This window comes from Amphibalanus amphitrite, unplaced genomic scaffold (genome assembly GCF_019059575.1).
Source record: "Amphibalanus amphitrite isolate SeventyFive unplaced genomic scaffold, NRLGWU_Aamphi_draft 000035F_arrow, whole genome shotgun sequence".
Classification (NCBI taxonomy): domain Eukaryota; kingdom Metazoa; phylum Arthropoda; class Thecostraca; order Balanomorpha; family Balanidae; genus Amphibalanus; species Amphibalanus amphitrite.
The window spans coordinates 1,535,053-1,550,832 of NW_024881531.1; the positions used below are offsets into that span (position 1 = coordinate 1,535,053).

Sequence of the window (15,780 nt, forward strand, 5' to 3'; positions counted from 1 at the left end):
GACTCAGGACGCAGTAGGTCGCAAGTCATCCACGCCAGATCGAATTATGTCGCCAGAATATATTTCTTCCAGTCAATAGATGAATTTGACGCGTCATTCACATACACATCGCTTGCGTTAGTCCTCCCATCACAAACCGCCCCGCCCCCGGGTGACCCGCCCACCTCCACCGCTCTGCGGACCGGTTGGCCGGGCCTCCAGAGCGGGCCACCCTCCCGCTCTGGGCCGGACAGGAGGCGGCGGAGTCATCACTAGCTACGGTGGCGTGATCGCCGCCGGCAGGCCCGCGTCCAGGCGGATGAGAGGGGAGGGCGGCGGGCGGCGGAGGGCTGGCTCGTGGTGGTGCCTCTCCTGGACAATCTGACCAAGAGGGTGACATTTCTGTCTCATACGTGACCTCTCGTTGGTCCGAAGATGAGCTTCTGGTCCTCGGGTGACCTCGTCCCTTGCGAATGCCGAACCTTGCGCCCCACAGCCCTCCACCCTGACGCCGCCTCTGCCGGGGGTGTGGCGGCACCGCGCGGACCGCGACGCGTGTCGCGCCCCCACAACAGAGGCCCTGCCCCCGGGCCAGAGTCGACCCAATCGGTCCGCGTCACTTTTTTACACCGCCGCTCCGGGCAGAGTTTTTAGAGGGAGGCTGTCGCTGAGCGCCGTGACAGAGCAGGTTAGCTCGGGACATCCCAGCCCCTGCCTCAGGAGAGTCATATTAGGAGATTCGCTTCTTCTATGTGAGCACCTGCTGCCAACCATCTCCCAGCCACCGCCGCGCTGGCCGGTTAGCCAGGGACGGTGAAACTGCCGGTCACATCAGCTGCACTGAGCCGGCGGGAACTAGCTGATAGAGCCGCACAGCAGCGCAGCGCTGCAGCCGACCAGTGAGCGGTGACAGAGCTTTAATGAAACCACCGAGGCATATGCTCGGAGCCGCCGCGCGGTGAGCTACCTTTGGCGAACCGGTCGGCGCCGCGCTCACACAGATGGTGCGATATCAATGTGCCAGTGTGGGCGCCCGATCCGAGCCAGCCATAACCGGCCGCGCTGGGCTGTCATCGACCAGGCCGGACACAGCCCGGATCTGGTGTATACGGCCGGCCATACGTCGACGGGCTGAGGGCGATTCGGTGCCCGCATATACCGCTGATGAGAGCGCCCTAGAACAGAGCGCCTCGGAGGCCTCAAATATCTCACCGCTCTGTATCGACACCAGGCACGGGCGGAAGCCATTACTCACTTAACCACCGTACCACTCGGCAAATAAACCAATGTTGGAGTTTTCAGCCACGGCAGTACAGTCCTGCGGCTGTATTAGAAGCCGTTCCGCGCCTACCCGCTCATGAACGTCTCATTAACGCGGCGTTAGAGAGGTTCCTCCCACCCTACCGCGTCGAGCATATGCAAATTGGTGGGCGTTCACAGGCCGACTGGACACGCCAGCCGTGGTATTGTGGTAGTTGGTAGTACGGCGGTCTGTGGGAGCTCGGTAGTACCCGCGGCCGACCCACGGCATGCTTTGGGAACGGCACACCACAGCTATCGGCCAATTAGTGAGTGAGAGGTGAGCCTGTTCACACTGAGTGAACAAAGAGCTAAAATACCCTCAGAGTAGCCTCCTCCTGACTACCAAATGCTAAGTACTCGATTCGCTACAACACACTACGGTACTATACAGCAGGACATAATAAAAGACGCGGCAAACACATGAAACAGTCAAGCAAGGAGCAACACAAGTTCTGGTGCCACCGGTCGACCGGGGTCCAATCGCTGAATGTTGTGATCTTACTCAACAGCCTTAGAGATCGTGTCAGCTGCTACACCACAGGACAAGCCTCGACGCTAGTCATGCCACCTCTCCTCACTAAACCCACCACCATAACCGGGTAGGTACTCACCGATCCGACCAGGCTGGCTCGGAGCAGGTGCGCCGTGTCCGCAGCGCGCGCCGTCGCCTCGTGAGGGTCGTCAAAACCAAGGCCCGAGTCCTCGTCGGGCTCGGCTGCGGAAGATCGAGAAAGAGGGCAGGTCAAAGACTTGAAACACTACCTAGTTACGGAGCAGGTTTCAACGGAAAACGTCATCGGAAGCCATTACGTTATAGCTAGCCACAGCCACAAGACAGGACATCAGCTGAAACCAGAGGACTTGGTGATGATCAGACTAATGACGACATTGGCACGCAATGAATGAAATACCGATCCGCAGAGCAGACTATTACTGCATTACATACAAATGATATCATATATTACTGAAAGTAACGCAAAGTCTTTACATGACTCAACTACGACGCATCCCTTCACATGACATAATATGAGGTCCAGGTTTTGGAGGGATTATAAAAAGTTGCATGCTGCAACACAAACGCAATGCGGTTAGCTGATGACTGCATTCTGCGAAACTCGCAAGCTGGCCCCTGCAAACAAGTTTTTCGTGTTTCTCTACGACGCCAGCAGTGAGTGTTCAACAAATAAATAATCAAGACATAAAATAAACAAGGGCAAAAGGACAAAATATCACGTTCCAGAACAAAACCGGTCCCAGCACCTGCCTCTCCTGACCACGGCCACTTGCCGCGAGTCGCGCGCGAGCGAGACGCGAAAGCCACGGCGCACTGCGCACCGCGCACCCGTAGTTTTCGGGCCTTAGGCGCTCCGAGCTCGCGACACATAAACAGGCGTTACTGGTGACCATCCCGGAGATGTGGCACGTGACAAACACATTCCGGATCATCTCCGGCGGCGATCCACCGGTCACATGACCAGCGACCGGTGCAGACAAACAGTATATATCGTAAACAACAGCATCACCGCTGTGAGACGTAATAAGCAGGGCAGACAGCGACCCAAGAGAGGAAGTGCACTGAGCCCGATGTTGGTCAGGGGCGGATAAAGTGGAGGAGGGTGGAGTACTTACGCTTGGTAATACGCTGCGCCGGCGGCACTGGCTGACGCCGCGGCGCTTTGGTACGCTCCACCGCGCCGGAAATGTCGCTCACTGAAAATCAGAGACGACACAAGTCAGTTATCAACTCAATTAAAGGGACCCTCCCACCTTCAAAGAAGTTAATGAATTGGCATGAAAGTGATGTCGCTCGGTTCAGAAAGAGCGAAAACGAATATCTACCAAATTTCATCGAAAAATATTCACCGGTTTTCAAGATATTAGACTTTTACTTTTGTTTACTTTTTGGTATCTCCGCTGTTTCTAGCGACTTTATTTGAAAGTGCGGCATTTGTTGCGCGCAAAGCAGCATATACCACCGCGTGCTACCAAACGTTTTAGTAAAAGGTTTCAAAATCGTTAGATCACCGCTGACGTCACAAATTCTAAGGGGGCATCTCAATGCATTAGCCCCTTAGAATACGAAAACTGCAAGTTTGAAATTCCATATCTCCGAATTAAAGCATTTTTCGATGTTGTGAGTGCCCAAACCGGTATTTGCAGGCCATGGCCACCAATTTGGCTATCTCAACTCAAAACTAATGTTAAGGTGGGATGGTCACTTTAAGGCACAAGAGAAACGCAACTCCGGGTGAATGGATTGAACACGCAGCATTCAGCAATCACCAAATACTTGAATCTAAATCCAGCCAATCCACAAAAAAGAAAAATGAAATAGACCTGCCTAGGTAAACATGAATAATTTATGTTTTACCTCAATAGTCAATAAAGATCAGTAGTATCATATGATGTAACTTCAAATGCAACACATACTAAATAACAAAAACAAAAATACTATGCCTTCAACCATCTCTTCCACAGAATACAATGAGCACAATGAAGTAACAAAGTTGGCCAGCTTACAGCCCAGTACAGCCCAGTAACTATACAGCACAGTGAACAGTACAACAGTCCAGCACTTACCCCGTGCACGCCTCTTGCGACCTGGTCGGGACAACATAGTTTGCTGTGTCTGTTCCATTGCCAAGTGGTCCACCAGCATGCTGGATGGCTCCCTCTTGGACACTATCTGTGGATGCAGGGGAATATAGTTACTTGATCACTCATCTATGTCATAAATAATCAGAAAAATATAAGTTAGCAAAGAAAGTCCTAGTTTAACTTACTATTGGGAAAGAGAAGACATGCCAATGTAATGATAATGCTAAGTTAATTGTTATGAAGGAAAGAGCTCCTGTCTGCTGCTGTGCAAAGGCAAAAACATTTACGTCCAGGTGATCTCTGGCCTGACGTAATGACCTCTGACCTAACACAATTGCGTTTGCCTTTGCAAGGCAGTATGATGATTTGCTTGTAGCTGAATATTCATTACACCAGGCCATTCAATAAATGGTGTTCTAAGATAATTCAAATTAGCTAGGTAACAATTACCATAGCATTATTTGATGATTCACATCTGATTATTACAAATAAAAACATTTTTATCCTAGCTTTAATACATTAAAGTTGTGTACAATATATTTTTACTTTACATAACCTTTTCATAATTATAGGTGCCATGACCAGGAAAGTGAAACTATAGGTACATTTGGGAAACATTTGATGATCAACACCGATTACATGAGCGAATGCCGAGTACATACAGTGGATAATCGGTCCAACAGGCCTCCAAATACTATGTACACCCAAGGTAAGGCACCTAAGGTTTATTAATTGCGATTTTACACAATTACACAAACCCAAGCTAGGAACTAATTAATCCCATATTTTAAATGATCAATTTTCCAGATTTGGGCGAAATTGTACAGACTATATTAATACTGAAATGCAAGAAAAATAGGGACATTTAGAGCAATCCTAATCATCAGTCAAATACGGCTTCAAAACAAATCTTGCCGGCATTTTCCCGCCAATGCCACTTTAATGCTATGACTTTTATGGTATCATATTGTATCATCAGTTAAATGTAAATTGCTATTTAAAATGAGGGTGACAGCACATAATCGTTAAAAATAGCCAGAAAGATGGGATGAGAAGTTTGTCATAGGTGCGCAATGTTTGTATTAGCTGCAAAACAGCAAAGAAAGAGATTAACAAGCCACGAACAATACCTTTGTTGAACGAAATCTTGATAAGCTCTTCCTCGCAGTTCAGGATTGGATAAAATGAAGCTAGTGGATGCGTTACTTCAGTTAAAGCGACTCACAATCGGAGAGAGTACTTCCGCGACCACACTCCACAACCTCTCGATCAAAACTACCGTAGTGATGGACAGCATCTTCCGAGCACCGCTTGAGCTGTGAGAAAGTACTGGTACTTGTAGAAAGGACAAGTGTTTCCTCAAGTTTGTCTATGTTTCATACAAAAAATAAAATATTTTCATATGAAAAACGCTAAATTTTTTTAAAACTCAATCAGTTTGTATGCTCAGACTTTGGTTTTTATTTTGCCCGTCTCGAAGTACCTACCTACCTACTTGTACTTTGACTTTTAGAGCAGCTACTTTTCAACTAATTGAATCACGGAATCCTCCCGGCTCCTGTAGCTGTAGCGAGAATACCAGACGGTGGACAGATATGCGAATGCGCAAAAAAAAATGTGCAGTTGCAGTCTGGTGCCACCAGATACGGCCGAACAATCAGCCAGCCTTCGTGACGCCGAGTCGCAAACTGATTTTCGTAAACGGATTCGCTCTTGTGCCACATAGTGACCGAGCCAACGAGTGTCAGTGGTCTGTAATTTAGGCGAGAAGCTGTTGGTCGCGGAGGCCGGAGGGAAAAAGTTACAAAAGTTGATCGCAAAATAAAGTTCTAAAGCGAGGCGCAGGGATCCGACAGTGAGCTGACCTGGCCTGGCTCGTGGCTGGCTTATAAGGTGTGTACTTGTAGCTAACAGCTTGAGGTCTTGATTTGATCGCTGATCAAATAATGTACTCTCGAGAATTTTAGGGGTGATGATCTCGAGCACTATGTTCTCCTTGCTAGTAAGAAGTAATATCAATACAATTACGTTAAGCCTTTTATCTACATTATAAATAAGCATATGATTCTGAAGGATGGCGTAGTTTTCATTACGAAGATTCAGTGTCAGATATCTCGCATCTCGTGTCAAGGACTCAAGACTTCAGTGCTGGGGAACCGACCGTTGTATTAAGTAACGAGGGTACAAAGTTCAGTATATGTCGGGTCGTAGTTTTGCTAGGACAGAAACCATTGCTTTCGACGCATGGATTTCTGCAATGGCCCCCACAGGCGCCGCTAGCCCCGGGAAGGGTGAATTCAGGACGTTTTTATTCGAACGGCTATCTATTTGTAGAGTGCTTTGACCTGGCCGTCTTGGTAAAATTTTGAGCTTTCTGATTTCAAAATTATATTGTCCACAGCGCGGTTAGTGAGGAACGTCATGCGTTCAGTTTCAGTCCGTCTGGATTCTGGGACCCACTGAAGTGCAACTGGCAAGTAAAGTTCCCGAGTTGAGTGATCGTGAATGTGATAATCAGGAAAGCCAAGAATCGATGACAATTGAAGCCCCTGACATCCATAACTAGCCATCAACAAACGCACTCAGTAACTATTTCTTCTCCTCTTATTCACCAATGACAAAGACTAGCCCATCTCGATGAGACACAATTCAGTGTATTTGCGGCCGTGTAGGCCTGTGTTCGCGCGCATTGCAAAGAGGTATCACAGTCACGCGCCCCGACATCACAGTTAACACACACGCGCCACCCGCACACACACACATACACACACGACCGCACGTCTATGGATGTATGCATAAAGTATATACAGACGCCCGCATGCTCCGGACGCGGTCCGTCCTCACAGAAATCCGACCGACGCGGGGTCACCGCGCACCGACATAACGTCACGATACCGTACAAAAACCGCGCCAAACGCTCATAACTGGCGCGCAGATCGTGCCCCGCGGCGAACATACATGACCGACAAATAGTACGCCCTCGCCGGACGGGACGCGCCTTCGGTCCGTCCACTGGCCAGGCCGTGGTCACCTAAACGTCCTCGTCCCGAGAGACGGCCGTTCTGCGAAGGCACGCGGCACGACCTCCGACGTCGCCGGCATTTGTGGACGAGCATGGTCAGCCTGTGTACCGTGACTCCACACGGGACTCAGGCGATGCAGCCGATACGGCCACAGACTAGAGAGCCACACCGCCCAGCGCTGGGAGACCCGGGCGCGGTAGGCACTGCAGGCCGCCGATGGGAGCTCGAGACGCCACTGAGGGACAGTCAGCCCCTCTCACCGGCGGGACGGCTCGGTACCGGCGCCCTCACCCTCTCACATCTCTCACAGTGCGGCGGCGGGTACATGGACATGACATAGGCAGTGAGGTTACGGCGCGGTGTGGGAAGGAGAGCCACCGGTGGCGTCCGTCAGTCCAGTCCAACCCAGCTCAGCTCAGCTCAGCTCAGCTCAGCTCAGCACTGCTGCACCTGAGCAGCCAGCGTCAGCAGGTAGTGCTGCTCTTCCTCGCTGAGACCGTTCTTCAGCGTTCTCCGCACTGCAACACGGGGAGAGAGATCGGCGTCAGACACGATACTAACAGTGGGCGCACGGCTGAGTTTGGGGGAGTACAGGGAAAAAACCAGTGGTGCAGTGGGGTCACTGTCAACCAAAGCAGCACTTTGGTCTGGACATTGCAGGTTGGTGGGCATTTAAAGTGAGGGGCAGCACGTCAAAGGGTTCATAATTTAGATGAGCAGGAAACAGTCACAGAAACTCTGTAAATGTCAAATGGGTGCTGTGCCGGTTACCGGCTCGTGACCGCTCGATTGATTGATTTATGATAAAGATACAACAAAAACTCCAGATTCTTTACGCCGAAACACACTTCTAAAGCATCTATGTACTTAAAGCGCTACCGAAAGTTAGGCAATCTAACAAAATAATTCACGAAATGTTCGGTCATAAAAAGTTGTATCCCGTTCCGTCCCACCTGGGGATTGGGAAAAGCACTCACAATTACAAAAGGTCACAAAAATTGTTAGGTGTTTTATTGAGTTATTGATCGGCACAACTCATACCCCAGTTGGTAAAGAGCAGCCAGTTCTACCAAATCCAACTTTGTCGACTGATCACTGGAAAACCGAGAGGGTTATGGTTCAATTTAAAGTTAACCCTTAATTTATCAGGGGACCATCCTCCGGAGATTTAGGTGTCAGTTTCGGCGTGCAGGTATTGAGACCCTTGGGAGAAACGCTCGGAACTCGAAACCTTCGGTCCGTTCTCGTAGTACTCTCGAAACGTAGTCGTCTGTGAGTGGGACGGGACCAATGTCGGACCTTCGTAATAAGTGTCACGATCGTTGTAGCTTCCGGTTCATATGAGCTCATGCCACGAAGTCTAAACATCACCGGCAATCGTAACCGTCAGCCTATCAATCTGAGATATAGCTGACGGTATGTCTCCTAGTTCACCTTCCAGGAAATAAACACAAAACAACGTATTGAATAGCATCTGAAATCAGAGAGCACGCCTCCTTTTCACCGGACATACTGCGGCGCACCCCTAGTGATAAAGTCACATGATTCTGCCCCCTCCCCCTCCATTGTATGACCCGGTCAACCCTACACCAGGCGGGGGACCCATTGTTCGGCAGCCGGTGTCGGGGTGTCACTACGGGCCACGAATGCACCGTGTGATCACATTACAGTCTGGTACTGAGGCTGCGGGGACGCCACACCGCCGAGGCGGGACCTCCCCAGACACCGGTATGGGACTCGGAAATACGACCGATACAGGTCTGTAACTGGTATTTATCAATTACTGCTCATTCAGACCTTGATAATGAACTGAACAAATCACTCTGCATGGATTAAGTTACACGTTCACTGTTTATTAATGACATTTCAGTTGATCAGAGCGAGCGTCATATCCGTTTATGGCTGATCGGTTTAGTGCTGGTAGCCAATCAGCTTTGGGCTGAAAGGCTGTGTAAGCTGTCAGTACAGCAGCGCTGGGATGGCAGCTGCGTCAGCCAGCCTGTAACTAGTCAAATAGCTGCACATACAGGGCGGATTGTATATAGTACAGTGAGGCGGCTTCACGGCACACAGACACACACTAGCAGCGAGTGGGTCAGCCACGGGCGCGCTGGGTCACTCAGGTCGCAAAGGGTCATTCAGGGACCATCCATGACACAAAGGTCATACAGGGTCTCAAAGGGCTACAAATGTCACACAGTCACATTGGGTCTCACAGGTCACTCAGGTCATATGAGGTCACACAGGGAGAGTTTGCTAAGTACACAGGGTAACGTGTTATTTTGAAGGGATGGTCACACTGGATTCTGGAGGTCTCCGCAAGATTAAGGACCTCCTAAATCAAGGCTAGGGCTACACTAAAATTTCTATTCTACACGGGTCATGATGGCACCAAAGGAATTCGCCAGCTTAGCACAAATTTTGTCTGGCCTCAGGACTCAGGTCAGGGATGCATCGAACTGGAATTTTACAAAGCTAGGGTAACATAAGAACAAAGCTAGTATCATGTCACAACTAGACCCGGGTCAGTCACAAGGGTCAGGGTCACTGCAAACCAGGACACACGGCAAACTGAGATCACTCGAGGTCAGGTCACTCTCTGCGGGGTCACTCGGGTCAAACAGCCGACCTACCGCCCCCGGACGGCGGCTCTCACTCCTCCATTATCATTGTACTGTCCTCCCTCGTGCGAGATCGTTTGACTGGGGGTGGGCAGAGCGGGACCATTGAAACACGCACTCTTTTAGGGGTGGCATATCAGTGCCGCACGCGGACGAACTAATGAACGTCCCGTTTCTGCTCTCATGAGTTATCCCTACTCACAGGCTAAAACACCGAATTTTCGATCAGGTGTTTGCAATCGGTTATAAACACGTAGACAAGCCATCGTGTTAGGAAATAGCAATCATATCTCTCGCAACTAGGACATAATCAACAAGTCTTATCGGACCGAACAATCTCAACCAACCTAGCACTCATAGTCACCGCTTCCCGCCCGTCAAACCTTTTTATTTCCCTTCCTCCACATCTACTTACGCGACTTTCTATCAGCATTACGGGACGTCCTCCGTCTCTCCCTAGGTGTGGAGCGGGTGGTGGGACCGCGCGTGGCCGACTTCACCAGCGACTCGAGGATCTCATCGCCGTCAGTCAGCGAGTCGTTGTGGCTGCCCTTACCTGCAGAACATGCATTACACGTCAGACATTAACATCCAACGGGTGTCCAGCATGTCTGACTGGACTTAACGTTATAACACTCTAACATGCTTCTTCAGTTAGGGTTGCATAAAAGTCAGCTCACTTGGGTGTTGGTTATTTGGACGATTTTATATTACGTTAAATACAATGCGGGTCAAGAACAGCATATATCACATAATAGTTAAATGGATGATTCAGGGTTGTTTTATAGTCTTCACTCTTCACTGAAGCGAAGCACTGTATGTATGAGCCCGGATTCAGCGAGATCGATAAATATGTACGCTTTTCATGTGGTCATAAGGGATTTAAACGTCAAACACACAGCCTGCGACAGAAAACAGAAATGAAATAAACACTAACTTACATCTGTGTGAGCCCTCGCCGCACCCAGTTTTAGACATCGTGTTCAGAAATCGTGTGACGTCACTGCACGTGTTGTGTTGACGTACTAAGAACAAGTGCACTATATACCGTTGCCATATAAAGTACAGCTGCACTATATCCCACCTCAGTATTTACACACAAAAAACAAAACCCATGTGAAGCCTTCACCGTTATCAGACCACCATTCTCACTCTCCCCGAACTCTCCACCGTCACTCCGCTTCTGATCATCTGAGTATGAGTCGGCGATGAAGTCACCGACTCTGCCTAACTTTACCCCAATGACTCTGACTGACTCTGCCACCGACTCTAACCCCTCCACGGCACTCACTCTCCCGTTTCCGCCTCCAGTGCATGGACCGCCTCAGAGTCTCTGTATCGGACACGTCACTGGTACCGAGCAGCTGCTTCAGGTCGTCGTCGGCCTTCTCCTCCTTGGTCCGGTACCGACGGTTGGAGCTCGAGCGGCCCGCAGGGTCGTACGCCTGACCCGTCTGAGGGCCAGGGGAAGAGTCAGATGGGGACAATCAAGGGGGATTGAACTAGAACCAGACTAGTCAGTAGTCAGCTACGAGACGCCATCATAAAGTAAAATGTCTTAAGTTTTGGTTCGGATTTCACCGGTGCAATTTTAAGCACCCAAAACGTGCGACTCAAATATTAAAACGGTGTCAAACATTGCGCATTCAGCGATGCAAAGTCAAGCAAAACTCGACCTAGACCACTCATACTAAGATCCCCCGGTAGCTAGCCCACCAACGGGCCAGTGCCACACCCCACATCCCTCCCTCTCTCTTAGAGCCGTTTTATGCGATGGGACGACGCCAGCTGAGCCCCTCCCCAGGTGGGTCCACACATTGCACCGTGGGAGTGTGGGTGGCAGCCTCGCCACTACGGTACAAAGGTCGCAGAGGTGTGACCGAGCCCCTCCCTCCCGGTGCAAAGGTCGCACGGTACGCTACCAACGTCAATGGCGACGAGTTGTACGGCTTCCGGTGGGAATTAATTCATAAATGTGTTATCGATGCGGTATTAATAAGGTAATGAAGTCGAGCGCCATGACTGAAGCACAATGAAGCTGATGAAATTCAGCGAAGGTATATGAACGGTCGGTACTAAATTTGGGAGGTAAGACTGACCGGACCAAACCATACTACATGAGGTAGAGCAGAGGCCGGTGGGTAAAGTCTTGTGTGCCTAGTGACGCACTTGTGACGAGTTTGTCAACAATGACCTTATCTCACCTACCTCACCATTCATTCTCGGTCCTTCTCCTTAGACCTGGCACTCCGTCTCATCCGTCAGTCCCTTAGTAAACCTCCCCCCCATCCTTTCGAACGATTCCCCGCCCGTGCCACTCACATCAGTGATCATCTTTCCTCTCGTCTTGTTCCTCTCGCGGTGGTTGGCCTTCTTCTCAAGCTGCTGCAGGACGCGCTCGCGAGTGGTGCGGTACTCGAGCGCGAACTCGGACACCACCTTACAGAAGTGGTGCGGCTTGGTGTCGCGGAGCTGGTGAGGGGCCACGCCCAGCCACGAGAGGAACTTGCAGAACCTGGCAGAGGGGTAGAGTCTCGGGTGAGCGAGGGAAGGAAGGGGAGGGAGAGAGGGTGAGACAACAGGTGGGGGGAGACTCCCAGCCGTCCGTCTCTACCCTCAGCGTGAGCGATGCAAACTGCAGAGCGGGTTCGGGCTGAACTTCAGACCAAAGTGTAAATTGTCCGAATTAGGCAAAAGATCCGGATAGCAACACAACGCCTGATTAGCTAAACGGCACACTTAAGAGTTTAGAGCTCGCATGCAGTAATGAATAGTGAACAGTTATACGGACAAAGCCTGCAAGTAACTTATTTCATAAAGTCAACGATGATCGAAATTAAAACATACCGGTGGCTGTAATAATCATGTGCAGCTAAACTTGACTTTCCGTGTTTAGACAAAGTCTGCCAACACTAACACAATCCTACAGGTGATCAGCCAAAAGCAAACGCCTACCACTCGTTTCCCGTATACATGAAAAGGAGGCCCCCTTTATCTCATTCCCCACTCCTCTCGCATAGCTTTCTTCACTTCTCCTTATCTCTGCCAATCCCCTGTGCCGTCTTACATATACCTGGCTGACCCGCTGTGTCCTGCCCCTCTCTCATCCTCCCAAAACCCACCTGTTATTAACCCGTCGGTGGATGATGCCCAGTACGATGATCCTCTCCGCCGAGTCGGCCAGAAACTCCGACATCTTCTGTCGCATCGGCGTCGGCCCGTCGTGCTTGGCGATCACCTTCAGGTGGTCCCACGACGCCTTGCACTCGCTCTCCATCCGTCGAATCGTCGCCTCCAGGTCGTCGAAGTCGATACGAGAGGCGCGAGTGACCGGGCCGACCTGGAATGTCGCGGACAGGGGGGGGGGGGCGGTCAGACGAGGGGTGAGGGGTTGGCGCTGTGCCCTGTGGCATGACTATAAAGATGATACGATGATGATAATGATGATTAATATGTTGATGCTAATAATTATGATGATTATGATGAATATATCATCACCGTCTGGTATAGCCGGTGGTCCTTTGCAAAAAAAGCATTGCAAATAAGCAGTTATTTCAGGCGACCTAAGGATGCACTGGTCTCAGCTGGTAAATACCAGACTGCTTCATTATCGTGGATTCGCCGCACACCCCCGAGATCTGCAGAGAGGGGCCGAGCAGACGCCGACGGTCGCCTCATCTCGCCGCCCGCTGTTTATTCATACCATAAACAGCCGACAACATGTCCAAGTATGCGGCCATCCACCGGCGCCAGAGCGCTGCCACAGCCGCCGACCCGACCCGACCCGGCCGCCGCAGCGCCGTACAAAACACGCGCCTGGTAACAGAGCTGGTCGGTCTGCGCTGAACGCACCGTGCAACGTTTAATTACCTCCGCCCAGCCAAAATCCCGTTTGAGGCGGTTAGTCGTGAAGCTGGGCTTCTACTCGACTGCGCCGAACCGTCGCCAGAGCGCTGGATTCGCCGCGGTGGAGGCTACTCACAATCGGCGCACGAGTGAGCCGTGTTCCGCTATAAACGGCTCGAATAATTCACCCAGTCCCGAGCGGGGACCGATATCACGCCACTCAACGGCGACTCACAACAGACTGGAACGGGCCAGCGGGACGCACGGGATGAGTACTTTAATCCAGCGAGTTCTTCTTCTGACTCTGTTTCACCTCATTGATAAAATGAAATTAACTACCTAATCATTGGTTTGACTTTTTGAAAGTACATATTGAACGGAGATGTCCCTAGTTCTCAATATTCGCAATCGCCGGCGATTCATAAAATACTTTGTGTAAAAAACGGTAATCATAACAGGGAGCAGTGACATTTGGTGGGACGAGCTATTTTAGGAACTGATCGATCTTCTCAGAAACACAAGCACAATAACCGATAAGAAGATATCAGCTCGATTAATGACCGCATTGACTTGATCTACAGTCCCTATCATTACGAAAGTTGCCGTATCTACCGACCGGATAGAGTAATATTGAGGAACCTAATTGATTGTGTACCTAATTGAATGTGTACCTGACTCGCATGATTCAGTGGCAACTGCTGCGGTCTGACTTGGTACACTCAGGCTGTAGTCTAGGTTTAGCTCCCGTGACTCCACACCAGCCACGGCGTTCTGACTCGCCGGATTCCATCCTAGTCGCGTTCTGAGTCGCCTGACTCACCTCTGAGTAGAGGTCGGACGAGTCGGGGTACTTCTCCATCACCATATGACACAGGTGGTGCAGCAGTGAGTGCTTGTGCACCGTATCCTTCACCTCCGGGACCTTGGCCAGGTAGTCCACGTTGAAACCCTTCGCCTGCGGAGGATGGTATGGCGTGAGCTATGTGCTAGTGTAGCTGTTTTTACACGGGTTATATATTACAAATATGCAAACACACCTCACAACGTAGATATCGAGAGACCTGTCATCTTTCACTTTTACAGTATAAGTCAATGCATGCTAGCCGAAAGCCTCAGTAACCTTTTCCTTTCTTCCACCCCTCCTCGAATATCTCGCTCCCAGTCCCCGCCGCGGCCCCTGCGCCTCTGCCAGTCCCGTATGATCGGTCACGTTTCGTCCTAATACCACACTCGCGCCGATCGTCTCGGAATACCTTGCCCATCCACCCACCGTCCTTCTAATTCCTGCCCGGCCACCCATCTACCTCCGAGCCGTTAAGGAAGTTCCCGACGCTCCTCAGCACCGTCAGGATCGACTTGAAGGTGGCGTTCTTGGTCAGCAATTCGATGCCCTGCTTGAGGTCCATCAGAGGCTCGGCCACTTCCTGCGGGTGAAAGCGAAGAGAGGAGCGTTTTTACGGTGCCAGATCGGTTGAACGAGCTGTGATTAACGTCTCATGTTAAGCTTCAAACCCCTGAAACGCATTTTATCCTAAAGTGTCCGTAACTAAGAATACATATAAATCGGAAACGGGCTAAAACGGGAAAAAGGCGTATATTGGAGTCGTGTGGCAAGGACAGTAACTCGATTAAATCCTCGGTTTCTTCCCTTCCTTCTTGTTCTACATACACTGCCTCGCTAATACAGATTTACAAAATTATACGATGCTCCGCTGTAAAATTGGAGTCCCGGAACATCCGCGCTCTGCCTCCGTCCCAGTGCCCCCGGTATAGCCCCTTCCCCAGACTGGTCACTGAACTTCTCCCTCCCCAACAGCCTACGTCATAAGCGATTACGACAGAGCAATGCAGACACAAACATTGTCCAGCCCCTGGCGGGAGGGGAGGAGACTGCGCCGCCGCTAATAGGACAGAGGTCACCGTCAACTGAGCACTACAAAGTCACAGGGGTCACAGGAGCGGGAGGGCACGATACAGTCTGTTTTGGAGCGTCAGCCCTGAAATGGCGCATTCCTGGCTAGATGTGTGTCAGAGTAGACATCATGGGTCGTTCACCGTGTAAGTGACCGGTCGAAATGGTGTCATGGGCTGTTGACTTGTCTGAGTGGTCATGTGCTTTCGTGTTTGTCCGAAGTAGTATGCAATTTATGAAAAACAGCCAGCGACCATTGATGTGTGGGATGACCAGCGACCGATGGTCAGTGACCTATTAGTAACCAATGGTCAGTGACCGATGACCGGTGGCTGACCAGTGATAGTCGGTCAGAGTTTAATATGTAATTTACTGTGTAACTTGAAAGTAATCTACTATGTAATTGATGATCAGGGATTTAAGACTGGCCAGGGATAGCTGACGTGCGACCACCAACCGTCAATGACAGGAAACAAATGAAATATAATCGCTGACCAAT

At 50.4% G+C, this 15,780-nt stretch overlaps 2 protein-coding genes across 4 annotated transcripts in view; both read right to left on the reverse strand.

The window, feature by feature from the left end:
* The window catches only part of LOC122371424 (nuclear factor of activated T-cells 5-like), a 37,626-nt gene extending 32,470 nt beyond the window's left edge, over positions 1-5,156 (reverse strand). The window contains exons 1-4 of the mRNA XM_043347755.1: positions 5,010-5,156; positions 3,862-3,967; positions 2,911-2,991; positions 1,893-1,996 (exon numbers count right to left, since the gene is read on the reverse strand). Of these exons, the coding sequence (XP_043203690.1) occupies positions 1,893-1,996; positions 2,911-2,991; positions 3,862-3,940 (264 nt within the window). The 5' untranslated portion in view covers positions 3,941-3,967; positions 5,010-5,156. The remainder of the gene's footprint in view (positions 1-1,892; positions 1,997-2,910; positions 2,992-3,861; positions 3,968-5,009) is intronic.
* Positions 5,157-6,511: 1,355 nt separating this feature from the next.
* The window catches only part of LOC122371437 (FH1/FH2 domain-containing protein 3-like), a 67,644-nt gene continuing 58,375 nt past the window's right edge, over positions 6,512-15,780 (reverse strand). The window contains exons 15-22 of one of the 3 annotated variants that reach the window (XM_043347782.1): positions 14,674-14,793; positions 14,190-14,324; positions 12,646-12,863; positions 11,846-12,038; positions 10,815-10,977; positions 9,939-10,079; positions 9,536-9,604; positions 6,512-7,420 (exon numbers count right to left, since the gene is read on the reverse strand). In XM_043347782.1, the coding sequence (XP_043203717.1) occupies positions 9,555-9,604; positions 9,939-10,079; positions 10,815-10,977; positions 11,846-12,038; positions 12,646-12,863; positions 14,190-14,324; positions 14,674-14,793 (1,020 nt within the window). In that variant the 3' untranslated portion in view covers positions 6,512-7,420; positions 9,536-9,554. Of the gene's footprint in view, positions 7,421-9,535; positions 9,605-9,938; positions 10,978-11,845; positions 12,039-12,645; positions 12,864-14,189; positions 14,325-14,673; positions 14,794-15,780 lie in introns of all 3 variants that reach the window. The other 2 variants (XM_043347775.1, XR_006254736.1) reach the window with 2 other exon arrangements.